This window comes from Amblyomma mixtum, chromosome 8 (assembly GCF_055824585.1).
Source record: "Amblyomma mixtum isolate Tamu chromosome 8, ASM5582458v1, whole genome shotgun sequence".
Classification (NCBI taxonomy): domain Eukaryota; kingdom Metazoa; phylum Arthropoda; class Arachnida; order Ixodida; family Ixodidae; genus Amblyomma; species Amblyomma mixtum.
In genome coordinates this window covers 85,060,953-85,088,404 of record NC_143019.1, presented here as the reverse complement: position 1 = coordinate 85,088,404, position 27,452 = coordinate 85,060,953, and the positions used below count along the sequence as shown (strand labels likewise).

At 49.1% G+C, this 27,452-nt stretch overlaps 1 protein-coding gene across 1 annotated transcript; it reads left to right on the top strand.

Annotated features, from left to right (window-relative positions):
- On the top strand, positions 1-27,452 carry LOC149333265 (uncharacterized). Its single transcript, XM_089557689.1, has 12 exons — positions 1-232; positions 1,501-2,615; positions 4,207-4,405; positions 6,021-6,151; positions 8,418-8,656; positions 9,195-9,324; positions 13,363-13,523; positions 14,454-14,760; positions 18,750-18,965; positions 20,268-20,390; positions 23,815-24,021; positions 24,921-27,452. The coding sequence occupies exons 1-12, from the start codon at positions 1-3 to the stop codon at positions 25,113-25,115; spliced, it is 3,255 nt and encodes a 1,084-aa protein (XP_089413815.1). The 3' UTR covers positions 25,116-27,452.

Here is a 27,452-nt window from a genome sequence, read left to right as displayed (position 1 = left end):
ATGTCTACAGCATCCTCTGGGAGCAGCAAAAAGAGCGGGCGCCCTGCTCTCCCCGACGAGATAGGGTCGTCGTCGGCAACAGTACGTCGCTCGGGGACGCCGAAGAACTCCCTGCCGCCCAGGGTGCCAACTCCCATCGCCGCGACCTTGCACAACGGCCCACCTCTGGCACCGCAGGCTGTCGTGGCGCCGCCAGTGAGCCTGGACGACAGGGCTGCGAGTCACGGAGGCTGTAAGTGTGCACTCAGTGGTCATCCAACGATTGCGGGACCCTGAACTATTCGCTCTGGAGGTGACATGCAGTCAAGCCAGCAGCTGACTCTCGAGGATCTTGAGCAACTCTCGACACTTAATAGCTAGACATCCCAGTAAAAGAAAAAGGCATGTCTTTTAGTAGTAGTGCTGTTGACTTGCTGGCTGCAGTCACGTGACCCACAGGCGTTGCACCCGTGCTACTGAGGGTCGCCGTCTGCGCGCTCGAGTACCAGTTGGTGAGCTTGCTTTAAGTTTTGTATGTGACGTTAGATTCTCGGCTGGCTGAATTAAAATTTCCCATGAAGTTAGGTTAGATTGCCGGCTGCAGGCGGTTTTCAGATGTTATTCAGGGTACAACTGGCTAACGTGCCAGTTCTTGCCTCTATATCGTTTATATCCAACTGCATTGAAGGAATAATTCGGAAACAAAAATTTGACGGACGGTAAAATGAGCGTTTGGGACGAAGCTGCAGCAGCAGGGGTCTTTTGCCTTTCGCTCTACATTTGTTACGTTCCCATTTCGTCTTTTAATTTGATTTATCCGTCATTTTTTCTTTCTGAAGCTACTACGTGGGCTTCTGATGGATGTGGGTGCTAGTTGGGGCTTCCGGAAGGTGGAAATAGGTGCTACTTCCGAAGTGTAGAGGTGGATATGTGGTCGGCTTCTCTCATGGGCTTCTGGGGGGTCGGTGCCACTTAAAGGGTGGACGTGGGTTACGTTTCTGAAGTGTGGAGGGTTCAGTCGCGTTTGGTGTCACACGCGCACACTGGAATTTTTGTTTCAGCAGCAAAATGGAAGCATCGCCTGTGGCGAGAAACATCAGTGCGAATTTATTATGTCTGGTAGTGAGTCGAGGGCGCGAATGCCACTGGACCATTTATTGTGATAGTGTGTTTATTGTCTCTAATGCCTCCCTTGAAGTAGATTAAAAGTGCGTGGCGGGTAAAACAGACATCGCCTAGCGCATCCTCCAAAGCGTGAGCAGATCTTTCTACCTCGCCTTGTTAAGACGCAGTCTTATCTTACAATACGGCTTTGCGCCGCAGCACTGGTGTTGTCCTTGCTATATGACGCCATTGGCTAGAGCTTCGTCGCATTGTATATATTGAGGTTGCGGTAAAACGTCCTTCACTACCACAACAAAAAGAGCCTGCTGTTCTGTATATCTGACGCATTTATTACTTGAAGTATGCGCCAAGCTGAGTACGCAACTCTTAAGTGTAAATTACATTTCTTACGTCCAGACCAGCCGGATTTTGCCTCGGCCGATGAGCAGCACGGGAGCCAAACTTTGTCAGGCGCACCTCACACGACCAGCAAGAGCTACGCCTTTGCAGACGACGATGACCAGCCAAGCCACCGAAAAGAGGTTACGTCATCTTGCATACCAAATGGTGAGAGACGTCGCGAGAACCAGCACGACCAACAGCCGCATGCAGGCGCCGTGTATTGTAACAACGCGGAGCGGATGAGTGTGCTGCCCGGTCAGCGGGCCGTCGTTGAAGAACACCCCAACTCTGCTAGTGGCGTAGAGCCGACGTTCAAGCCGGCTTCTGTAAGAACGTCACCCGACGCGCCGACGTTGACGCGGCAACCCACGCAGGTCGACGATGCGACCGCGAAGACCGCACGACGGCGCATCTTTACCATGAGCAAAGGCCTCTTCTCGACCCAGCCCATTCCACAAGTCGTCTGCGAAGCCGTCAGACAAACCCCCACACCACCTATTGTGGAACAAGGCGACCCGGCAGTGAAATTGACTTGGCAGTTGCAAGCTGACGTGCCTGTAGTAGCCAAGAAAGAGGAGGTGCTGTGCTCCGATGACATAAGTCGGCGATACCATGGTGATCGCGTACATGCCATGCGGAGCCGTCGTGTAGAGGACGGTGAGTCCACATTCTCAGAAGGTAAAGACGGCAGCTCGTCGCCTGCAAAGCCCTTATCGGTAATTAGTAGGCGTCCACCGGCAGAAGCCAAACGTGCGTCGGTGGAGTCCTTACGTGCGCCGGTAGATGAGAAACTCCCGTCAGGAGATGGTGAGCGTGCATCATTAGATTCCAGTCATCCCTTAATATCAACTAGTGAGCCACCCGCTCAGGAGACCGGTACGAAGGCACCAGAACGAGGCGTTGTGGCGCCGTCTAAGAAACCAGAGACAGCAGGTGCCGGAAAGAGCTCAAGGAGGCCCTCGACCGAAGAAGGAGCGCCTCCTCCACTGCCGAGTCCAGATGCCATCTCTGCATCGACCGGAGCGGCCGCATCTACAGAGACAGACATGAAGAGAAGCGGAAGCATCGCTCCGACACCCATCGTTGAGCTGCCCCCTCCACCCAAGTCCAGCTGGTGGTCCGCCTTCGCGGTAAGTTGGAAACCTTAAAACTTGGCGCTGCTGAAGTGCACTACTTCGTGCTTATAGCTTAAGGGAGTAAGTACTGATTAGAATGTACCGAATCACAGTCGTATATGGCTAATAAATGCGTGCAGCTTTCGCATAAACCTCTCAAATGAAAAAAAGAATTCCAGTTTTTCTTCAACCTTATAGGAGAGACTTCAACTACAAGGCTTCTGTGAAAGCTATAGATTTCCTTCGTAGCATGCGCTTGGGTGGATGAAAATGAAATTACTGTTACATTTTGTATTGCTCCGTATGTCCGTATGTCGTACGACGTAAGCGCGTGTTAGAAAACCCCAGGTGATCTAAATTGCCCTGGATCCCTCCAATAAAGTGTTCATTTTAGGTAATGGTACGGTTCTGGTCGTTAAAAGCTGAAACACAGAAAACAATGCTATTCCCCAAACACGTCGGACTAACTAACATTAATGAGCTCTAGCTGGCTTTTAGGCCAGGGAGAACTCTTCAAGTGCAAGCACAGTATACGATAGCTTCAGCACATGGCGACGCATGAAAGGACTACAGGGCCGGCACCTCCCTGCTTTCAGCGTCAGCCAGATCAGCCGAAATTGCCAGAAAAAGCCCTCTTCCACTGCACTTTCTTTTTCTGCGCCTGTCACCTTTCTTTCCTGCTCCGCACGTGTAGTGAGGGGATAAAAGCTACGTACAACAAAAAGGGGACACGGAAATTTTTGTTCTTTTTGCCTTCTGAAGGCAGCCCTTTATGAAAGAGCATTCAGCAGGGATGCTAGGAGCTCGAGCTATGACGTATGCCATCTCTTCACGTATGTGGTTCCACGTCACGACTAGTAAACGAATCAAGGCGTCTAAACGGGTCTCAGAGCAAAGCAAGCGATGTTTATGGCCTTCAGGTAAAAGGCATTGTCAGTACTTATAAGCGTGTTTTCCTGCCTCATCGTTTCGCACCGAATACTGTGCAGTCCAATCGCTTCTGGAGGTGTTGTTAATGTCCAATTTACTTTTAAATAAGCCAGTCCTAGTCGATAATGGCAGGCACATAGGAAAATTCAAATCTGCTGATGCGCAAGTGATGGACTCTTTATTTGATACGCTGAGTTCTTGAATGAATACAGAGACGGATATACAGGAATAGACAGATAGAAGGAAACAAAGGAAGAAATGTAGCTAGACAAGCAGATATAAATAACAAAGGTAAGAAGTAAAGATAGAAAGAATAAAACAGATAGATAGACAGACGGACAGATGATGGTTGTTGATTATATAACTAATATATATGATATGATGATAACTAATATGTAGGCTGAATGAGTTATGAATTGCTTTAAAAAATTGACTAGATGGCGGCAAGACAGGTCGGGCAGGGTCGCTTGACTCCCTCCGGAGGCCTCGCATGCGATTCTTCACAGTGAACCTTCGCCGCAATCTCTGGCGGCTGAATCCAGTCCTAGAAAGTGCCCATCGTAAGCCTGATAATTGTCGCGCAGAGACAAACAGGCCAGGTGGCTTATTTGACTGAACCATTTGTTTCTTTGTCAACATAGTCGTCAACCTTGCGCAATGGCATGCCCCCTCACAGAGCCCCTTCTTCCTGGTGGCTGCGATCGCGGTCTCTCCGGCTGGTGGACACGGGGAACCGGCGGGTGCCTTCCGTCCGCGGCGCCTCTCCATTGCTGCCGGCCGGAACCAACGGTCACCGGGTCGGACCTCGCCGCAGATGATACGATCCCCGGACACGACCGGAGAGCTGTGGGAGTACAGCGCTGCGGCGGATGCTGGTGTGTTGCTGTGCGCCCCCAGTTGCTGCAGCGTGTCTAGAAGCGCTTCGCCCCAACCCGATTTGTAGGCACTATAAGTGTAGGTAAGGTGCACTAGCAAATGGAAAAAGTGGGGAAAATAATACAAGTTCAATAGATTTCAGCCAGATCAAGTCTACTGTGAGGCAAAGACTCTTACTGACGCAAAACTTTGTACCGCTTATTTGTTCATGCTCGAAAACGGCTACTACGCAGCTTCATTGCTTGGTGACGCATGGCGCGACCGTGTTAATTTCGAATGATCGAAGCCTGGCACAACTAGTTTTTATGAACTGGTTTTTGAGGAGAGGAAATTGCACTGTAATTGTTTCACATCTCGGTGGACGCCCGCACCGCGCCGGTAAGGAGGCAGGTAGAAGTGAAGGAAGAAAGAGTTGCCGAAGTGGAAGACTCCGGAGGAGATTTCGACCACCTGGGGATCTAACTTGCACTGACATCGCACGGGCGCCTTTGCGTTTTGTGTCCATAGAAACGCGGCCGCCGCGGCCGGGGGTTCAAACCCGGGAACTCCGGCTCAGTAGTCGAGCGCGGCAAGCCCTGAGCTACCGCGGCGGGTATCGTTCTAGACTTTCGTAGTGGCTTTTGCCACCTTCTCTAGGAGGTTCCTCGTCAACTTTAAACTGAGCACTGCCATGAGCAGTCGGGATTTTGTTCTTCAATGACTTCCGAGGACGCTGCTAGCTATCGCCATCGCCGAGAGTTCTGTTCTTTGGGGGCACAAGTCAGGGCGATAAGAAGTTTCTTTCTGAAGCTTTTCGGTGCCTTCCTGACTGCCGAACTGCCAGCATCACTACTTGACAATATTTTGCGCTTGTCCCAATTTCTCAATCCAAGCGGCCGCTTCGCAAGCCCGCAGCTTAGCCTCCCTTTCTTTACGTTCGTTTGTACTCTGGCGTTCTCGGCGCGGACGAGCGCCACTGGTGGTCCGTCACGCCAAGTTGGCGACGCCGCGCCAGGGTTATGGTGCTCGGCTGCTCATCCGAAAGGCGCGGGTTCTATCCCGGCCGGGGCGCTGATATTTCAATGGAGGCGAAATGCTAAAGGCCCTTGCAGTGTGCGTTAAACCCAAACTTCAGCGCAGAAACACAAAAGGCGTTACTTGAATCACAGTAAAAGTGTTTTCACTCTGAAGAAGTTGTCATTTAACAAAGGTATTATGAGTAATGTATACTGAAAAATAAATGGAAGCGAAATTCTAGAGGCCGGTGCACTGTGCGATGTCAGTGTATCTTAAATAACCCCGAGTGGTCGAAATTTACGGAGCCCTCACTACAGCGTCCCTCATAGCCTTAGTTACTTTGAGATATTAAACACCCATTAATCAAACCATAATTTATAAATTGAGTATTAACCGCTTATTAAGGAGGGAATATATGTTTAAATTTGTGTTTAAAAGTCTTCTACCTTCTAACTCTGAACGGTGCATACTCTTTACTTGGCTATACATCCTTGTAGAGCAACTAGAGTGCCACCGTCCAGAGATATAATCGCTCTCTATTTCACTTTCAACCTGCTTCACTTTTGACCTCACTGCTGTAAACGAAGGCATTTCCTGACGTGGCGTGCATTCCCGCAGGCACCGGATGGTGGACGGGTTCGACAACCGCGGTGCCGTTTGCCACTACCAGGAGGACTCGCCCGCGACAGAATGTGGAGATCGCGGTGCATGATCCCCGACGGCGGCGCAGCAGCCTGTATTCCTCAACGGTGAGTTGCGCTTCGAAAATAAATTTAAGTAGGCCTATATCTACGCTAGACTAACGCCTTCTAACGGCAAAGAAGGTTTCTGAGTAATAATTGAGGTTTCGAAACCTAGAAAAGCTATAAACACTGAGGACAGTTACGGCTGTGTAGCGCGAATGTTTCAGCGTTAGCAGTGTTGTGAGAGCAAATAACAAATAACTAGGGGTGAGGGCAAGTGTGAAAGGGAGCAAAGTCGCCGCATGCAATGGCGCCATCAAGATTTTCCGCCACCCGAGAGAAGCAAATCGTAGCCCACTGTTTGGACGGGGATGGGAACAGTCTTCTGAGTCATGAAAGACATCCAGTATCCGGGCTTTTTGAAGGTCATCCATCTATCCATCCGTCCGTCCATCCGTCCGTCCGTCCGTCCGTCCATCCATCCATCCATCCATCCACCGTCCGTCCATCCATCCATCCATCCGTCCCTCCGTCCGTCCGTCCGTCCATCCATCCGTCCGTCCGTCCGTCCGTCCATCCATCCATCCATCCATCCATCCATCCGTCCGTCCGTCCGTCCGTCCGTCCGTCCGTCCGTCCATCCATCCATCCATCCATCCATCCATCCGTCCGTCCGTCCGTCCGTCCGTCCATCCACCCATCCATCCATCCATTCATCCATCCATCCGTCCGTCCATCCATCCAACCATCCGTCCGTCCGTCCGTCCGTCCATTCATCCATCCATCCATCCGTCCGTCCGTCCGTCCGTCCATCCATCCATCCATCCAACCATCCGTCCGTCTGTCCGTCCATCCGTCCCTACGTCCGTCCCTCCATCCGTCCGTCCATCCATCCATCCATCCATCCGTCCGTCCGTCCGTCCGTCCGTCCATCCATCCATCCATCCATCCATCCATCCATCCGTCCGTCCGTCCGTCCATCCATCCGACCATCCGTCCGTCCGTCCGTCCATCCATCCATCCGTCCCTCCGTCCGTCCGTCCATCCATCCATCCATCCATCCAACCGTCCGTCCGTCCGTCCGTCCGTCCATCCATCCATCCATCCATCCATCCATCCATCCATCCATCCATCCGTCCGTCCGTCCGTCCGTCCGTCCGTCCATCCATCCATCCATCCATCCGTCCGTCCGTCCGTCCGTCCCTACGTCCGTCCGTCCGTCCGTCCATCCATCCATCCATCCATCCATCCATCCGTCCGTCCGTCCGTCCGTCCGTCCGTCCGTCCGTCCGTCCGTCCGTCCATCCATCCATCCATCCATCCGTCCGTCCCTCCGTCCGTCCGTCCGTCCATCCATCCATCCATCCATCCATCCATCCATCCGTCCGTCCGTCCGTCCGTCCATCCCTCCATCCGTCCGTGCGTCCGTCCGTCCGCGTAACGAGCCTCGCAGCGTTGTTCCAGAACGAAACGCCGTGGCCTGCTTTCTTTTCACTATTGCTGTACATTCTATCTTGAAGCTTTCGGCGCGGCGCACTGCTGCCTCGGCGTTAAAGGCACGCGGAGGATGACTTTATGTAATTCTTGTTATTTATTTATTTTATTTATTTATTTACAATACTGCTGGTCTTATTGCAAGACCATAGCAGGGGCAATAAGTACAGTGCAAAAAAGAAAACAAATATAAACATATTATTCAAAGGCAGCAAACATGGCATAAAAGCAAAGGTAGGGAAAAGTGAATTGGTTATAGCAGAAGGATATACAGAACAGATCTTCGACAATGGTAGGCACAAGTACAGAATGCACTCAAAATCGCATAACAGTGATGTGATGTTTATCGCATTGATAAACATCATTAATTTGCTTCACCCAGGCTTCATTTCTTCGCGGCCTAATTTGGTTGAAAAATTTTTCCCCACTCAATTTAACTCCTTACGTGAAAATTGAAACGGACGGTGTAGCATAGCCTAAGGGATGCGTGAAGACAAACGACTTCAGCACCGAAGTTTCCTGGCTAAAACGGCAGGTGATGGCGACACATGTATTATATTTTTAAACTATCGTAGCTTAGCAAAGCTCCGTGAAAGTAACGGCTGTGTCATTACAACGCCGGAACGTATCGATGGAAGATATTGTAATACCTTTAATCACTCTGTGCCTGCCATGAAGCTCGACAAAAAATTAGCGCTTTTGTAGATCTGCTGCGCAAGGGTACTTTTATGGAAGTTGTAACATCGTTTCTTGTGAATCCGATTGTCGCTGTAAAGGTGTCCGGCCTGACTTCAAGGCATGCCACGTAAAAAATTCATTAACTGTGCACCCTGCGCAGACCATCGACGAATTTTCCCGGCGCCGTCGCAAGCTACACACCTTTTCGGACCTCATCACCAGCTGCCTGGTCATATTGATCTTGGTGGCGGTGGCCGGCGCGCTGCTGTTCTTCACCTTTCGCCTGGCACAGGTCTTGTACAGGCCGCCCCTGGCGGAACCCATCGTAGCCCGGCGGACGATCACCGAGAGCACTACCGAAGCAGCAGCATCCTCATCCACCACCATCGTCCCTACTGAGTAGGAACTTTAATGCGCAGATTCGTTTTAAGACTACGCTTTCCGTTCGCCTCACCTGGTTAACAATAGACGTAGTTGATAATTAGTTAATTTGGCTTTCTCATATCGCAGGCTGTCCTTACAATAGCGCCTCTGGTTATCAGCAAAACTGGGAGGAGGAGCTCAATTAGCATGTTAGTGGTTTGTTTGCGCGCGTGGTATTGTAACGTGTTGTCGAGAAACGCAGTGACTGCGGCTGTGTCTCCTGTTTTAAAAATTTTTTGTTAAAACAGTGCAACAGTGGAACCGGCTTTCCGAAATGCAAGTGTGCTCTGCAAGTGAAGATGTATTTTCTGCCAATCTGTAACCCCTCTGATATAATGCCTTCGGGCAAATACGGGGTAACTCTTGAATACAGAAGAACAAAGAACATCGACGGTACTAGCAATAGTGGCCAAACGGCATATTGGTAATCTACTGCAAGTCGGGCCGAAAGCGACTGGGGCGCTTTCAAATCCTGAAATCTCCGCTCAGCCTGATGACAGGCCTTTGATTGCAGGTCGCAGAGCACTCCCTCGGCCTCTACCACTGTCGCCTCAACGATGTCTAGCACCACCAACGCCTCAACGACGCCCGGCACCACCATCGCCCCAACAATGTCCAGCACAACCACAAGGTTGCCCCCTGTGGTAATGGCGTTTCCTCCTCCGCAACACCTCGCTAACATTGAAAGGGTGCTTCGCCCCGAAGGAGAACTCACGCACTTATATGAGAAAGAAAAGGTAGACACAGGAAGTTGTGCTGACAAAATCTTGTCGGCCGTTCGCTAGTTACAAGTTCTACCTGAGAAATAGACGCAAGAAAGATCATTTTTCATTACTGAAACTTATGAGCTGTCTCCATGCATGGCTTACACTTACCAACGGTGTAGACAGCTCCACACAGATCAGCCGTAGACAGCCTATATTACGCGCGGGTTCGAGTCATAGCAAATTTAGAAGCACCGCAAGTCCCTGCCGCGTGCCTGAACTCTCACGCTAAAGAAAGCAAGGCGGTAAACTGAGAGAACTTGTGGTTGCTTAGTGATAACTCGTATAATGAATACCGCATTAATCCTCAGAAAGCAGAACAACCCACTGCCCTGCCATACGTCTCAAAAAATAGGTGAGTAGAGACTCATGCTACGCAGAATTGCCACGGGTGTGGGAAGATCCAAAAGTGCTCGGAACATAAACAAGGTAGGACACGCGCACTTTGGTGAGAGAGCTCGCACGTCGGCAGGTATTCGCGCGTCAGCAGCGGGAGTAGGCGGAACCTACCAGACCATGTCCTCCCGAAATCCGTAGCGTCTGCACCCACACAAAGGAACAACACAGCCTTCTTCAGCTGCTGTAACTGAATCAAGAATACAAAGTGCAAGCGTGTGCCACATGTCAATACATTGAGACGGGTGACTAGGCTCAAAAGCATTCAGACACCTCAGTCTCCTAGCGACGGCCAGGGATCTGGAAGCAAACTCTACGTGCTTTAAGGCTGCGCGGATTAGTCATGGCTGCTCCATTCCGGGCTTTCGCGCTTGAAGAAGGCTCTTTCGCGTCGCGATTAGTTGGAAGGACGAGCAGGAGAGAGACAGACAAGGTACTCGTGCAAGAGTTTCCGTCTGAAGGGCTGGCGACGACGCCGCCCAATTTCGCTGGCAACGACCAGAGGTTGCGACAGTGACGAGTGAAAGGGCAACTGCAGCTACGCGTTCGTGTATCTGCACAAGGACATTCTATAGGATAGGGCCACCTAAAGGATTGAAAAACAATAGCCCCTGCCTGTACTACTTACGTACAACAGGCTTAATCCAATTGTAATATACAAGAGGATGGCCAAGGACAGTTGTGATTTTCTGCCACCCGAAGGTGGGAAAATAAAAAGTGCGGGGTGAGGGGAAGCTACTACTGTAGCGACCCACAGCCGGCGGAGTGTGCCCGGTAAGACTCCTCTGACCTCCCCTGGGAAGTAGCGGTATGGCTGGGCGGTAAGGATGGAATATATGGCTGTCAGGAAAGGGGTATGAGAGTTAGGACGGGAATTGGAACAGGACAGTCCTGCAACGTGCGCAACAAAATTCGCAGGTGAAATACGTAACCGAAAAGAATAATATATGATTTACTAATCAGTAAACAAATTGCGAACCACTAACAAATAAAAAATTACACGTGATAGAGGTCAGCGCATAAGGTGTTCCGTTCTTGGTGAGTCACCGGGTGGAGATATGATGATGATGATAGTGGTCATGAAACCTGCCGCTTATCGTTTAATAATTGTCTCAAAGGATTCGAACGCGCATTTTCTCTCTAGTTCCCCAGTTTTAAATAGCCCGTAAATGTATTTCAGACGCAATTAGGGGGAGCTGGGGTCAGGGCACCCAGCCAGGTACAGGTTTTGTACCTTTTGTCCCCGGCCCTTAGTTTTTTGTACTGAGAACTAAAATGTTAATAAACTCAACTCAAATCAACTCAACATAAATTCCATCGCCAGATAATAAGATGTAACAATACTTATGCAGATGCTCACTGCGACCAACTTGGTGCAGTTTATTTACATAGGGGTTCAAAGTGTAGATTCTTTCAACATAAGGCGAATACTTGGTGCAGTTTATTTACATAGGGGTTCAAAGAGTAGATTCTTTCAACTTTCGGCGAATACTATTACCCTCTTATCTTTAGTGGCCTGTCAAAGCAGACCGTGTGTTTAAAGCGGCGTATAAACTGCGTCTTTAGATGTAAGGAAGCTGGGCTTTATGAATGTAGACTTTACAAACCATTAGGTGCGTTAATTTCTTTGCTATGAGGGCTAATACAGCGAGGTTTTTGTAGCGAGAGCTACACTACGCCCGCCGCTTCGAGAGGTCAGCGTGGCTGCGCGCTGAGCCGTGGCACCAGTGCACCACGGCTCCGCCAGCTGTGCACATGCGCAGAGTGACGTCATAGCCCGCAGCTAGTGTGCGCGCCACACACCTTGCCGCTGCGCCGACGGCGGAGCAGGCGCCGCTCGCCTCGTCAGTTGTGCGCATGCGCGGAGTGACGTCAGAGCACGCAGCTGGTGTGCGCGCCGCGCGCCTACATTACGCTAGAATTTTAAGCCTTCAGCGTGGCGGCGCCGTGATTGGTCACTGTGGTGCGGAGCAGATGCCGGCGGGCGGCGAGCCGGCGAAATTGAGTCGGGAGGAGTGGAGAGGTGTAGAAAATCCACGGCCAGGAACGAAGATGAAGGAACGCATAGCGCAATAAGCGAGTTCCAGTCGGCCAGCTGTAGCTATCGCGTCACTTCAGGTTTAACCAGAGTTAAACCACAGCCAGTTTCTGAAATTTCTTTCAATGAACTACGGACAAAGAACTTTTGAGAGCAGCCCTGAAATGCGCTACGTATTAAGAAAAGGAATTGGGCAGGAGGTAAAAGAAAATGGAGAAAATTTCTGTGCTTCGAGATGCTAAAGTACGATGAAGAAGCCTACGACGTTTCTCATAGCCCAAGTGAATCTTCGGGGCCTTTAAACCCTGGCTCATACCGCACCATGACATAGCTTACCATACATTACCATACATTGCCATACCATACCATACCGTACCTTGCCACAAGGAAAGAAACGTATAGAAGATGAAAATAGTAAGATTGCCTATACACGCTGTCTAGGTGTGCTTCGATAAAAAGGAACGAATACTAGTCGTAGGCGCTTCAGCTTCTGCGGGAGCTTCTGTTAAAGAAGAGCTGAGGCAAAGCGCAGAAACTAGCACGCGCAGCTCTGCATTTCCTCACTGCGTGTCTCGTTCACAATTTTCGGTGTGTCCTTTATTTGCCGCGGTGGCTCAGTGGTTAGGATACTCAGCTACTGAGCCAGAGTATCCGGGCTCGAACCCGACCGCGGCGGCCGCGTTTCGATGGAGGCGAAACGCAAAAAGACTCCCGTGTGCTGTGCGATGTCACTGCAGGTTAAAGGTGCCCAGGTGGTCGAAATTTCTTCGGAGCCCTCCAGTACGGCACATCTTTCGTCTTTTCTTTTTTCACTCCCTTCTTATCCGTTCCTTGCGGCGTGGTTCGGGTATCCACCTAAATGCTTGAGACAGTTACTGCGCCATTTCCCTTCCTCGAAACCAGTTTTCATTATTTTCTATAAGCCCCGTGTGCTTCGCGATGCTAGCGTACGATGAAGCCACACCACACCATACCCATACTACAAGGCAAGATAAACGCTGGTCATTAAGGGTAACGGAGTGGATTCCCAGAGAAGGCAAGCGTAGCAGGGGGCGGCAGAAAGTTAGGTGGGCGGATGAGATTACGAAGTTTGCTGGGATACGGTGGCCGCAACTGGCAAAGGACAGGGTTAATTGGAGAGACATGCGGCAAGCCTTTGTCCTGCAGTATGTATAGTCAGGCTGATGATGGTGATGATGACACCACACTGTACCCTAACTTACTGTGCCATGCCATACCATACTACACAATACCATACCATACCATACCATACCATACCATACCATACCATACTAATCGTCTGGTAGCATATCATCAAATGAACTCTTTCCTTTCTGACCAGTGACCTGGCCCGGCGACCCGTATTTTCACAGGTCATTTTGTTTTTATTTTTCAAGGACATTCGCGTTCAGTGGCTTTTTTACGTTTTGCCTGCGTAAGAATCCGTGGCGCCCACCCTGCCACGTCGCTTTCCAATGCTGCAGGATGAGCTCTACGACGACACCTCGAACAGGGACCCGAGTTGCTTTCTGCCGGTGTACACCCCGGGTCCAAACATGACGGAGGTGGTGGACACAGGCAGTCGCAGTTACACCCACCCGAATGCCACACAGCACCGGAAGCTGCTCTGCGTCCTGGATAGCAAGTACATAGACGACACTCTTTACATGTTTCGTTTCTTGTCCAGTAGAGCCAAAAACTGCAGGATCTGCTTTTCGCACAATATAGCGAACTGATAGCGACGGCTGTGACATGGAGTATTTGAACCCTACTGTTTTATCCCTTAAGTGTTAGTTCACTTGTTAATATTTTCTGGTTTTCACTGATGTATGTGGTGAACAGAACGCACCTCGTAGCTGTCAGCATCCCAGTCTGAAAGGAGTATAGAAACCTAACTTTTGGGCGCGTATTTTTTCCGTAGTAATGATGCTTAAGGCATTATTATACATTGATTACCAATGAGGTATTCTCCTATGACCTCTAAATAATTTATAATCAAATTAGTTTCTCGTGCAGTTTCGATTTCGGTTGATCGCGCACGCATGAAGCATCCGGGCTCTACGCTGGACTAGTTCATATGCCCAGCTCATGATTCAGGCTCGTTCACGCCTACAGCTTTGAGCACACACTCAGAGTGTACTTACATCAATGGTAACGTCTCATGTCAAAATAGTCTCCATTTCAGCAGTGTAGTGGGGCACTTAGGGTGGCTATTAGGCTACCATGGTTTAGAAGGGTGGGCCGCAATCTAGAGGATTTAAGCTTTGGAGGTGCCCTACATCCCTCCACTACAAGGCTGTAAAGTGCCCAATGGTTTGTATGATTTGATTAAGGCTTTACAAGGTATTAGGAAGGTTCAGGGGCTGTGAACTTTGAAGCCACTTCTCGGTCGGCTCTGAACTCTGCAAGCTCGAAGAATTTCATTCTCTTCCTATCTGGAAGAAGCAGTAGCGATCATCGTAGTGACTAAGGTGGCATGCCATAGCGGATCACCACTAACTGGCAAAGAGTGCGTTCAACTCAAAGAAAGGGATTCGAGGGATCTGTACTCCCCCCCCCCCCCCCCCCCTTGCAGGTACTTCTCCTCCCGGCGCCTGTACGTCCTGGAGCGGCTGCCAACCGCCTACTGCTCGGAACTCATCTACTACGCCCTGGCCGTGACTGAGACGGTGACCATGAAGCGCCTCACCCTGGACGATGACATTGTCGATGCCATCGTCAGCCTCCGTGATAGGCGGCTGACAGAGGGCAAGAGAATGCGTCTCCACGTCACACTGGGGGGATCACGCCTGGATTCGCCCTCGCTGGTGCGCTTGGTGGAGGACTTCGATGTCCGCGAAGCTGTCATTAACAAGCTCCACGCCCTCAGGCAACAGTTCGACGTACGTGCTTGGCTGCGTAGGGAGGGCCAACTTTTGCGAGTTTTTGTCATGAATTTTCTCCGAGGGAGACGGCTTTCGGCATGCTGCGTTGTAACACCGGAACTCCAGCACTCATCTGCTGTCCTGGGTTGTCTTGAGCCACCAGAAGATGTATTCGGAGATTTGGCCCGCCAGTAGACATGTAATGTACAGGATGATCCACTTTTTTTGGCATTGGGGTTATGATGCCATCTGCGTGCCATTCAAGATGGCGGGACGACCGAAAGGGAATGATCACGGGTTGTACATGTAGTGTAGGGCCTACTACTAGAGTAAAAAATAGAACTCCACCACTTAGTCCTCACTAGAAGACAGTTAGTCCGTGCGGAGATTAACTATACTGAAGTCTAACTGCAATTAGTATCCGGGGGGTAAATAGTATTCTCTTTAGGGACGGGGTTGCCGTAAAGCTCTAACTCGGAAAAAATAATCCTCCGGCGCTTACTGTTCTCACTGGGTAAAAGTGTACAGACGAGCAATGGTTGTTTAGTGTGACAACAACTTCAGGCGTGCCGCACTGTTTAAAGAAAATAAGAGCATTAATGAACAGAAACGGTAACGTCAAAAACTATAAAATTACAGGCCCCTGTAATTGATATTTCCTTGGAAAATACATTTGTGCAGGTGATATATGTACTCAACACAATTCTAGATTTTATGCAAGCAAAAGAAAAATGACCCAAATTTGAGCAAGGCTCTCAGCAGTAGATTAAGTTGACGTCATCAGTCAGAACAACACGCAACTACCTCAACACTACGAGTTCCGAATCATGGCTTTATCAATGACGGGAAGCAGTAAATGAGGTGGAAACATCAGGACTAATGCAGGCGCTCCGCAATCAAAGACCCTTAGTAGCATATTATAAATGCTCTCAAAAGCACCTATAAGGCCAGCGCAACACAAGCCGTGTTAAGAGGAATGAGAAAACGAGACATAAATAGTTTCAGGGCAACAGGGCCGACCTCATTATTTTTGTTCAGTGCACCTCCACGAGGTGTATTCAGAGCGCACGACTTGAGCATGAGCCATGAGCGGTTGGATGTGTCTCAAAGTTGCAGTAAACCCGAGTGATGTGTGGAGGTAGCACTGAAAGTTATTGACGCTCTTGGCACTAAGAAAAGTGCTACGTCTCCGTGCTATTCGGTCACTACAGCCCGTGTGCCGTAAAAGTTTTACCTTTTCTGAGCGTTCGATTGCGCATTACGCAAGAGCCATTGAGAATACATGAGCGACCTTTGATTTAAATAATTACTCGCCGTATAGAATGGCGTGCTTTACCTATTTTGGATGTCAACAAGGAAACCCCACCGGAAGGCTTAAAAAAATGCAGGGGAGAGTTAAGCTCGCCCTTGAGGCTATGAAGTGATAGCGTAATGGGTTAATTCCTATTCCTATATGCAGAAGGACATTCTATACTTTACATTCATGAACGCCTGGGAGTCCTCATACCCCTCCTGGAGCAGCTGTTAAGTGATGCTCCATTGCCCTGCGATGGCAGGTGCTCCTGGCGGTGGGCCTTGTGCGACAGAGGTTGCTCTTCCCGAGCGACCAATCATTTTACTGCCACCTGCCAAGGAGGGCAGCTTGCTTATTATCGGGTTTGCAAGTTGTGATGACGCCGCAAGATCACTTGATATAGCTCATCCACCTGTCTCCTAGGTTACAATCTAGGGACCACGTGCCAGAGCAATGCCCGTGATTTTTCACTAAACCGACACCGACAACGCCGACAACGACCTTTAACGCCCTCACCTTACAACGACTTAAAAAAAGTGTGATGCAATGGTCAGCGCGTGGGAGAAAGGGAAGAGGCGTACGAAATGCGCATAGGCATGAGATAGGGACCCGGATTTTTAGCACTGCCTCGGCTTGTTAAGGCACCAGGCAGCTACTCCATCCCGCTAGCTTCCCCTTATCGCACATTATTGGGTGGGTACACTGAAATCCCGCTGATTACACCCCAGGCTGTGTGAAGTTATGCCACTAGAGTGGTCAGCTAATGTATTCATCGCTACGTAGACTCTTCAAAATGGCAGACTGCTAGGCGATACCAGGCATGCTCTCGGCGTCAAAAGCGGAAAGAAGACGACACAATAAAGAAGACTACACTCATGCGCTAGTGGTGTCTTCTGGCTTGTACCGCCCTCTTCGCTCGTTTCACATTGGCAATATATGCATTCAAGTCAGCGTCCTTAGCTAATCGGATTATGGGTCAAAGCAGTGAGGCAAGCGCAGTTTCGCAAAAGAGGAAAAGGCAGCGAATGTCGTGACAGATTAACGCGAGAACGTCTTGCTCTCCCCAATTTAATTTATGCTACCTCGGTGGTGCGGACAGGGCAATATTATATTTATTTCGTAGTGTGTCCCGACTTTTATGTACTTACACTGAGACCTGGATTGGAACCAGATGGAGACAAGTGCTAACGGAGAGTGCCTTAATAATGTGCTATTCGCTGATCACATTGCCTTGCGAACCCACTGAAGGAGTAAATTGCAAAACATGATAAACGAATTAGACAGGCACAGCTGACAGCAGAAAAACTATGGAAAGAACTAAAGAAATGTTCAACTATCTCCGAAGGTAATAGCAGTAAACCACTGGTAGCGGGGCGCTGGAAGTGGTAAGGGAGTGCGCGTCTGCTTAGGGCACGTGGTGAGCGCTGATCCGGTCTACGAAGTGAAATAACAAGATTGGAATAATAATGGGATCGAGCGCAATATATTCTCAGATCATTAATGGTATTTTACCGATATTACTAAAGAGGAAAGTCTATAACACCTGTTTCTTAACGCTTGGTCAAATGTTTAGGGGAATCCCCCAAGGTGGAGTAGATTTGTAATAAGGGAGTAATTACTCATTGGCATCCACCCGAGCGCAGCCATACGGCTACAAAGGAAAGCTATACAGCTTTCTCAGAAACTTCGTAGTTAAAGAAAAATTTGTCCTGGTCCGGGGTTCGAACCCAGGACCACCGCTTCACCGGAACAGTCGTTCTACCAATTGAGCTAACCAGGACGGCAAGCTTATGGTAGGGCGAGAGCGAATTGATCAATAACTCGAAGTGGGAACAGTGTTGGTCTCATTGGCATCCACCCAACGCTACTCATCTATGGATCAGAGTAGTGGAGGCTAACGAAAATAAAACTCAAATTGAGGACAATGGTGCGAACTATTGAAATGAAAATGATAGATGTAATGTTAAGACACAGCAAGAGGGCAAAGTATGTCAGAGAATGAACGCGGATAAATGGTTTATGGTTTATGGGGGTTTACCGTCCCAAAGCGACTCAGGCTACGAGGGAGGCAGTAGTGAAGGTCTCCGGAAATTTCGACCACAAGGGGCTCTTTAACGTGCACTGACACGAGCCTCTACAATTTTTCCTGCTGCAAAATTCGACCGTGGCGGCCGGGATTCAACCCGCGTTTTTCGGGTCAGCAGCCGAGCGCCATAAACGCTGAGCCACCGCGGGTTAATGCATCCTATTAGTTATCTTGACTTCAGATTACGAGTGCTGCCAAAGCCAGTTTCTTCGTCTCGTAATTTAATGATATCCTAGTAGATTACAAGAACAAGAAATCTGCTATGACAGGACACGTAATCTGAAAGCAAGATAGCCGATGGTCTTTAAGGATAGACTGGATTCTTAGAGACGGCAAGCGTAGCCGGGGACGGCAAAAAGTTAGTTGGGCGAATGAGATTAGGAAGTTTGCAGGTATAAGTTGGCCGTAGCTGGCACAGGACAGGGTTAATGAAAGGGATATAAGAGGGACCTTGGTGCTGTAGTGGACGTAGTCAGGCTGCTGCTGCTGCTGATGATGATGATAATGATTGACGTCTCTCGCGGCTAGAGTCTGGGTACTGACGATGGCTTCGGGGACAGAGTTAGGCTGCGCCGTTGGGCACGGCGGGATGGAGGCATACTCTGAGCGGAGTTCGGACTTGAACAGGGTGTGAACATCCACTGGGACCGGCCGGGCGATACCTGCGACAAGGAATTCACGGTAGCCTTCTTCCGGGCTCTGATCGAGGAGCTGCGCCGACAAGGATTCACCGTGATGCTCACGGTGCCGCCTGTGGTCGAGCTGGTGCGGAAATTCTGGCTCAAGAATATCATGCACAACCTGGAATACGTCATCGTCCTGACACACACGCTGCGCCGAGAGGTATATGTACGCCACAGACGCCCTCTTTTCACGGTTCCGACGCTGCTTTTTAATACCGAGTTACTGAAATAGTAAACCCGTGATCATGTTGCTATATTTCATTCCAGTGTGATATATTTCATTCCAGTGTGAAGCGCCTGAACGAATAGCGCGAACTGATATCTCCTAAGTGACTTTTTCAAAACAGGTTAGTTTGAGCACACCAGGACTACCGTGCTTTCTCCAAAGAGCAATCCATCCTGTACGTTGACACGTAAACTTTATGAAATCTCAGCTGCGCATCTAAAACTCTGTGGCGTGAGAGTCCATCAGTGCACTTAGTCGCCGCTTTGGCTCGCATTTTCACCGACGTTCGTGACATTCTTGTACGGGTACTGCGTGTGGCGCTAAATTTTAAAGCGATAGACTTAAGGAGCTTGTGTCGCACGAAAAATCCCCAGAGAAGCAACTAGGAGGCAGGTGGGCCCCTTAGGTCATGTGACTTTGTGACATCATCACAACTGCCCACCGGATTCTGAGCAAATTGCGCAGTGGCAGGTGGCAGTTAAATTAATGGTTGGTCGCGATGTATTGCTTGGGGAGAGCAAACTAGGTCGCATAAGCAACGTCGGTGGCAGCACCTGCCATTGCACGGCAATGGCTCATCGCTTAACCAGTCCTCTACTGCACCAGCAGTGATGCGAGGATTTGCAGGTATCCATGAATGTTAAGATACGATGACCAATTCTACATATATGGGCAATAACCCATTACCGCTATTGCACCATACTCTTGAGAAGGAGCTAAATTGTCCCCTACAATTTTGTTTACCACGATATAAGCCCTATAAGCCACACAAGACTTGAACCAGGAAGCACGTTTGCAACTGTTAGAGTGCAATCTTACGTCTATATGTACACAGCTTCAATTTTCCCAGACGGCTACGGGTTGGTTATAGCCTGCGTCGGACTAAATGCTAGAGGTGTAAAATGCTAGACGATGAAGCAGGCGCAGAATTAAATGAATCTCTGGTAGGGATCGGAAAGTGCGAGGCGACCCATATCCGATTAATCAGCTAAAATTTGCATTGTTTCCAAATTTTAGTATTCTTCCTCCGATTCTTAGACACCTCCATCGTATGACCACACGGACAGCATTCATTAGGCTACTTCTTTCCAGAGAAACCTGCAAAACAATTTCTCTGTTCAGCAAGTGACCGTGCGATCTTTTGGTTACGGCATTCCAAGCCAACGTTATACCACTGCTGCTTGAAACGGAAACCATGGGTCTATGCTCATCCGATAAACCTTACCTCTGCTGCAGGGGGTGCTGGATTGTCCCGGAAGGCGACAGTTCGCGGCAGCTTCGTACAATGCCATCCTGGAGCACGTCTTTAACGAGACGTCGAATCCCGTGTACTACACGAAGATCGTCTATTCCATATCGGCAAGTCATCTCGACTCCCAGTCTGTGTTTATCGTACCACCAGCACGGTGTGTTGATAATTTGATAGCGGAACGGAGGTCACGCAGGTGCTGCATAAACAGGGTGTTTCAGCTAAGACTTTACATAATTTTTAAAAATAAGATTCTTAAGTTAGAAGACCGCTTTTTTTTCGGCATAGCATTTTCAGTGGTCCAGTACATCATTCATAATACAGCTAAGATGTGCTAACTACGAGGCTGGTTAACTAATATTGAATAGTTTGCTTTTTAAATGTTGCAGTTAGGCTTCTTGATTATTGAGAGGTGTGTACCCCACCATAAGTAATATCCATATCAGAAACTCTAAAAACGCGGTTACCCTCAGCGCTGTAGCCCAACAAACTTGGGCTATCTCGACGTGTTACGTGCACTGGAAAAATTGCTTTGCCTGCCTTTTCGAAAGTGCATGTATTTCGGCGCCATGTAAGCAAACTTTTTTTGGCCACAGCGCCGAGGGTAACCGTATTCTCGAGATTTTACAAACTGATATGGATATTACTTACGCTGGTCTGCAGGCCTCTCAGTCATTAAGGAGCCTAACAGTAACAGTTAAAAAGTTAACTATTCAATATTAGTTAACCAAACTGCCAGTTAGCACGTGTTAACTGTATTCCCATATACCACACCACTGGCAATACTATGCAATAAAAAGTGGTCTTTTAACTCAAAAAACTTATTTGAAAAAATTGCGTAAAGTCAGGTGAAGCACCCTTTACATAGCTTGAAATAGCACGTGCGAAAAGATTTAGAAACGTAAAAAGCTTCAAAGAACAAACTAGACAAAGTTCAGTAACAAAAAATATGGCAGCGTAAAGTGCGCTATAGGCGAAAGCCTTTGTCGCACTACCTCGACTGCCAGTGACTGCCTATGTTTGTCATAGTTGCGCCGCTTGCGAGCCATCCTCCTCCACTAGCTGCCGCACACCGACTAACGACGGAGCAGCGCTCGACGCCGCCGCGCCGACAGCTCCACCTCTCGACGAAGGTGTCGATTGCCTTTTGGCAGCTGCGCTCGTCGATGAGTCACCCCAGGCGCTGGATGTAACGCCGGACGGACGGACGGGAGAATGAGCCATTAAAGGCTTTCGCCTTTATGTTTCACATCTGCTGGCCTACATATCTCGTACAGGGTGCGATGCTATGGCGCTATCCGGACCGTTGGCCCCAATTGCGTCTGCGTTGTCGGAAGTGCTCATGAGCAGTTTCTACCGAAATGACATTAGAGATTACTCGATGCAATTGCTGCCCTTAACAAAATTCGGTTGCTTGATTCTCTGGGGCTACGCTGATATTGTTTCGTAAGCAAAAGACGAATTTTTTGTTGAATGAAGTCCGTAAAAAAAATTGTGAATTTCTTTTCCGCCACTCGACTGAAAATCATGACGGCAATCAAAATATTCACAGGCATATCAAATACATTATGCGCTTAAAACTGGATATTTTAATGTTGTATTCACCGGAAGTGAAGGCAGTTCTGGTGTGGTGACCTCACTTACCTTTAAAATCGGAATTACCCGGTCTCGTGACGTAACTTTCCTCCAGCCAAAGGAATTATCCGGTCTGATGACGTCGCGTCCTTCGTCAATCAGCGAATTTTATGAACAATAACATTTTTTTGCTGTTAAGGCTTCTAATGCTATATCATTAGAAATTGTCTCCGGAAGTGCTGTTTAGAAATTGATAACGCTGTACACTAGCCTCAGAAACCTGAACAGCAAAAAATTGGGAGTGGCTTAGCTCGGCTCGGCCAGGACGAGGGAAGCGGTGTGACGTCATACCAAACGGCGGCGGCGGCCCCACGGCGAGGCGCCCGGTGTGACGTCATGCCAGATGGCTCGGCGAGCGCGCGGCGTCCGCCAGCTGCGGCGGTTGCTAGGCAACGGCTCAAGGTTGGTCTCTGTGCCTCCTCGGAGCACCGCCACAGCGAAAACGCAAGTTCGTGGCCAATGTAGCTTCCGCTACAAAATCGTGTCGAAGTCATCGCAGCTTGCTTGTGGAAACGGCCACTAGTGGTGATGCCTGTATTAGGCATCTGAAACGTTCCAGCTCCTGTCTTCTGGAAGCTCCGAAGAGCATTGTCCAGAAACCGCTGTGAACGTCAGGCCGAACTTAGCATCAAAGCAGATGGCAAAGATGGCGCCGAGCATGAAGCAAACTTTTCTAAACTTTCCCTCCTGCGGTATGTAGCTGGGCGGACGCTAAATGAACCGGTGTGTCGAAAGCAGAAGCGCGCTGTGACGGCTTTTGAAGGTTCTCGAGAGAGGGCGAAGATCGCGCACTTGATGGAAGCGCGTAGCACCGCTTGTGCTCCGCCCACTCCCATAGGGCTAACCAACTAACAAACGCGTTGCGTCACTAATGGAGCGCTGAGCACTAGTAGAGAGTCTGTGTTGTAGATCCATCGGAACGCATGCTACTCTAGAAGCTAAAGTTTTCAGGCGGAAACCACCCAAAAATGTGCCACGCCTTTTGAAAAATACGCTTGAACCTTCCGCTTAATCTTCACGAATAGATAGTCTACTGTTTTTCATTTTTGACCTTTCTTATAAGATTAAATCTGCGTTTGCAGTGAAATTATCTCCTGTCATTAGAACGCGGCGATTATCGATACATGTGAAGGTAATGTCTCTTCAACGTCGCTTTAAACTACGCGTTGGGCTGCAGTCTTTTACTATATGCAGGATGTTTCACCTAAGACATTACGTAATTTTAAAAAATAGGCTTTTCGAGTTTGAAGAGCGCTTTTTCGGCATAGCGTTGCCAGCTGTGTAGTGCATTAGAATACAGCTATAACGTGCTAACTAGCAGTCTAGCTAAATAATATTGAATAGTTAACTTTTTACCCACTGCTGTTACGGGCCTTAATAATTTAGAGAGGTCTGGCCCACCGTATGTAATATCCATATCAGTTTCTAGAACTTGGAAAGACGGTTATCCTCAGCCCTGTGGCCCAACAAATTTCGGCTTCATCGCGCCAAATTACATGCGATTTCGGGAAGCTTGCAGGCAAAGCAACCTCTCCAGTAAACTTAATTCGTCGAAATAGGCAAAATTTGTTGGGCCACAGTACCAAGGGTAGCCGCATTTTCCAAATTCTAAAAACTGAAATGTATTAATTACGTTGCGCTACACCCATCTCAATAATTAAGGAGGCCAACAGTAAGAGTTAATATTAGTTAATCAGCTTGCTGTTCAGCATATCTGTATTCTGATGCACTACACCGTTGGCAATTTCAGCAAGAGGTGTTGTCGGGCTAGTTGGCTTGATACTTGTGATACCATGAAAGGCAATGCGCTATTCTAACTCAAAAAGCCTATTCTAAAGAAATTGAGTGAATTCTTAGGTGAAACACTCTGTATAGTTCGTGCGCGCGCGCTTGACGCAGTTGGGCGCCGACGTATTCAACGCGACGCTGCCTCTCAGCTACCCTCGGCTTCTGGACGCGGCAACGCCCTCCAGTGTCTTCAACGGCCCCACGGTGCAGACCCACAAGACGAGCTACGACCACGTCTGCCGACTGCTCAAGCACGCCTTCGACAACGACGACGAGTGCGTCTGGGCACTCGGAGCGAGCAGCGCGAACGGCACCGAGGTACGCCGCCCAGTGCCTTCGAGGCTTTAAGCTCGATGGGTCAGGCGTCCCCGTTGCTCTCACTTAAGCAACGCATCCCTTATTTGTCAATGCCTGTCATGTCATCTCAGTTACGCGAGTCCATCCCTTTCCTTTTGCTCTCTTCTTCTATTCACCGTTCCCTAGCTTTCCTGCTCTTCCGGCTCAGCCATGTCATATCCAATCCGGATAGCTCCTGGTAGAGGGGTCAGGAAGCGTCGCACTGTGCAGCAGCTTGAGTGGTGCGGCGCGATGCTCACGCCGCAGCGAGCCATTTGAGAATGGCCTGTGAACAGGGCTTCCGCGTTGTTCCCATTCGAATGGAAGCGGTTGATAGGAAAGGCATTGAAAATAGAGGTTGAATTTTTATAGCCGAAGAAGGGAGCCGGAGCGGCTCTGGTGACACCAGCATTCTGTGAAGTTTGATTCACGTTCAATATTTGAACCGTCGCTGGAGAGAACTACAGCACAATACAGCCCGATAAGGTGGGTGCTAAGACTGTGCATGAGTAAAAATCGTCATTCAAAGAGTTAAATAAAGCAAAGGTACTTTATGTGCGGTGAAACCTAAACTGCCGTAACACACAGAAATGCCGCAAGGCGCGGTTTATTGGTTTCAGTGGGAGAGTATTTTCTCCTTCTGCTTACTTGGCCACGAGAAGGTTCTTATGGCATCAAAACCTGATTTAGATGAGCCCGAAAGGAGGATCGAGTCAAGGATCGGGCTGAACTAGGTCACCTCAAGTCGCCCATGTGAGAAGTCTGAGAGGGGACACAACAGCAGCTGAGGGGAGCGCAGTCTTAGCTGGTAGTTGAGGCAGTTCTCATTACGTCTTCGAGTTCCTGCGCTAAACACGCGCGCATGCCTCTCTTCCACTCAGATCGCACTGTATGCTGGCCCCGAGGAGCTGCAACTGCGCATGCGCCGCTCGTACGCCGACGGGATCGGCGATGCTCCGGTGGCCGTATTCGACCTCTTTTTGGACGACTTCGACGGACGCTGCACACTGCCCTGGCAGGAGGAGGCGGACTCGCCCCTGGTGGCTGCCATTGCCGAGGCCTCCTTGGCACAATGAGCTGACCCGCGCGCCCCCATACAGGCCAATCCGACACTACCATGGCGGCGGATCGAGCGCTCTGTGCGCACATGCGGGCGGACAGTGACAGCTGCGGCGAAAGGAACCTCGACCGCAACATTATTTTAGTATAATTTTTTAAGTAGCGTTCGCCGATGGACGTTTTGTGTTTACGAAGAGTACGGCGTGTGGGTAAGATGTGTGGAGTACGATGAACAGCTGGCCGACTATGGACAGATTTTAACGCATGGGTGATTCTATGTTGTTTTTCTTCCGTAGTTGACTCTTGCTTATGAACTTTTTTTAGCTACAGTGCCTTCACGGGTACCGAGACCAGTGCTTGGAATATCACGGTAGTACTTGCACCCCCATAACCAGCACGTTTCCGTCACCTTAGCTCTTTGACGCGTGATGTTTTCTTTTTTTCAAGTGCTTTTCAATATTTTGGCAACCCTTATTTAAAACGTCTACTCTTGTTCCGACCTCTACCCATGCACATGCGGACTCTATTCCAAGCTAAGTAACGCGTCAACGCTCTGCATCACTAGATCCTCTCCTCGAGCACAGGTGTCGCAATGTGAATTTGTTCATATTGTTACGAGGATTCGCTAACTTCCACCGCATCGTCATAAGACGTATCAAACTGGCTCACGCGAGCATTTGGCTCCCACCGAGCTGCGATCCATCTTCTTTTGAGCGCTTTATCGCAAAGGCATGCTGGATTGTTAGCTTTGTAGCAGGATGCGAATATAAACACAAACTGCTCTGCGGCTGCACCGCCCATGCTATAGCTGACAGTCATGCCGCTATTTCCAAATGCAATACCAGAACGTACAGCCTGGCGACTTCTGACAATCCCTGTCGATGCACTCCGATTGACTACGATATGTACTGATGCGAAACTAATTTGGGTATACGGTTCGACAATCATTAAACCAGCTAGTAGGTGGTGCGGATTTGTGTTGTGCCCACATTACTTGGATAACAAAATACGATATGCATGCGACTGGTTGTTTAATGCAGATAAAAATGTTGCTGCTCTCTGCCACTGCATCACAGCTTCTTCGGCCTGGCTCCACCGCTGCTAGAACAACCATGTGGACTAGTCCCATGTGGACCCACTATTTCTTTCCACCAGCTTTTAAGTAAATCCTGTATTGACGCTATCCAAAAAAAGTTTCGATCACCAAACAGGTCGTCTTGTGAAGGCGGTTTATCCCAAGCAGCTGCCTGTCTCTGTATCCGAATCAATCTCAAGTAGATTAAACAAACAAGGAGGAACTGGCGGAACCCATGAAAGAAAAAGAAAAGACAGCTGTGGTTCCTTACATTCATCATTTGTCACAGAGACTAATGAACACAATATTCGGCAAGGTGTACCAAACTGTGAAAGGACATCTCGGCATACATTGCAGAGATTGCGGAAGTAAACCTTGCCATCCTGCTGCACACAAAGGCATTAAGCAGGAGCAGTAATAAGGTAACGCGTGAAATTGCAGAAGCCGGGCACGTCGCATGGTCGAAAGACGCATGCGCTAGCAACCTTTCCATACCAATACCGGCCAAAGAATTACGAGTTTCTAGCCGCAGGGAAGTGATGGTGTTACGTACATTTGTTTGGTTGTTCCTGTGTATGAACCAGCGTCTATTGTCACCATGCGTTTCTTCTTGTGTGCAACATCATGTATATTTCGTTTGTTCTTTTTTGGTTTTTATTGTGGTTCAACGTCCCAAAGCGACTTAGGCTACGAGGGACGCCGTAGTGAAGGCCTCGGGAAATTTTGACCACCTGGGGTTCTTTAACGTGCACTGACATCGCACAGCACACGGGTCTCTGCAATTTCGCCTCCATCGAAATTCGGCCGCCGCGGCCGGGGTTGAAGCCGCGTCTTTGAAGCCCTCAGCCGAGCGCCGTAATCACTGAGCCACCGCGGCGGGGCCATCCTGTATATTTCCTCATTCCAAGCAGTAAAACTCTTGTTGCAAGTCAGCGCCCATCCTCTTGTGTCTTTCCTTCCGTCTCTATCAAAAGTCGCTCTGTTCCCTTTTGAAATTGCTTACCGACTCTCCCAAGCATCAGTTCTAATCATTGTGCATGTCATACATAACTAGAGATAGAACCAACAACTCAAAGAGCAATTACAGCGCTGCTGTTAAAATAGATTTCAGTGATGGAATGATGAAGTTATGTTTTTTTCTTGCTAAATGTAGTGCTTAAGACTCCTTATTCAAATATTTCATACATTTTGTCGTTCCCTTATTTACATAAGATGTTTTAGACATTTGAAACATATCTTCGTTTTTAAGATTCTTTAGAGGAAGAAAGGTCGCGCGGGA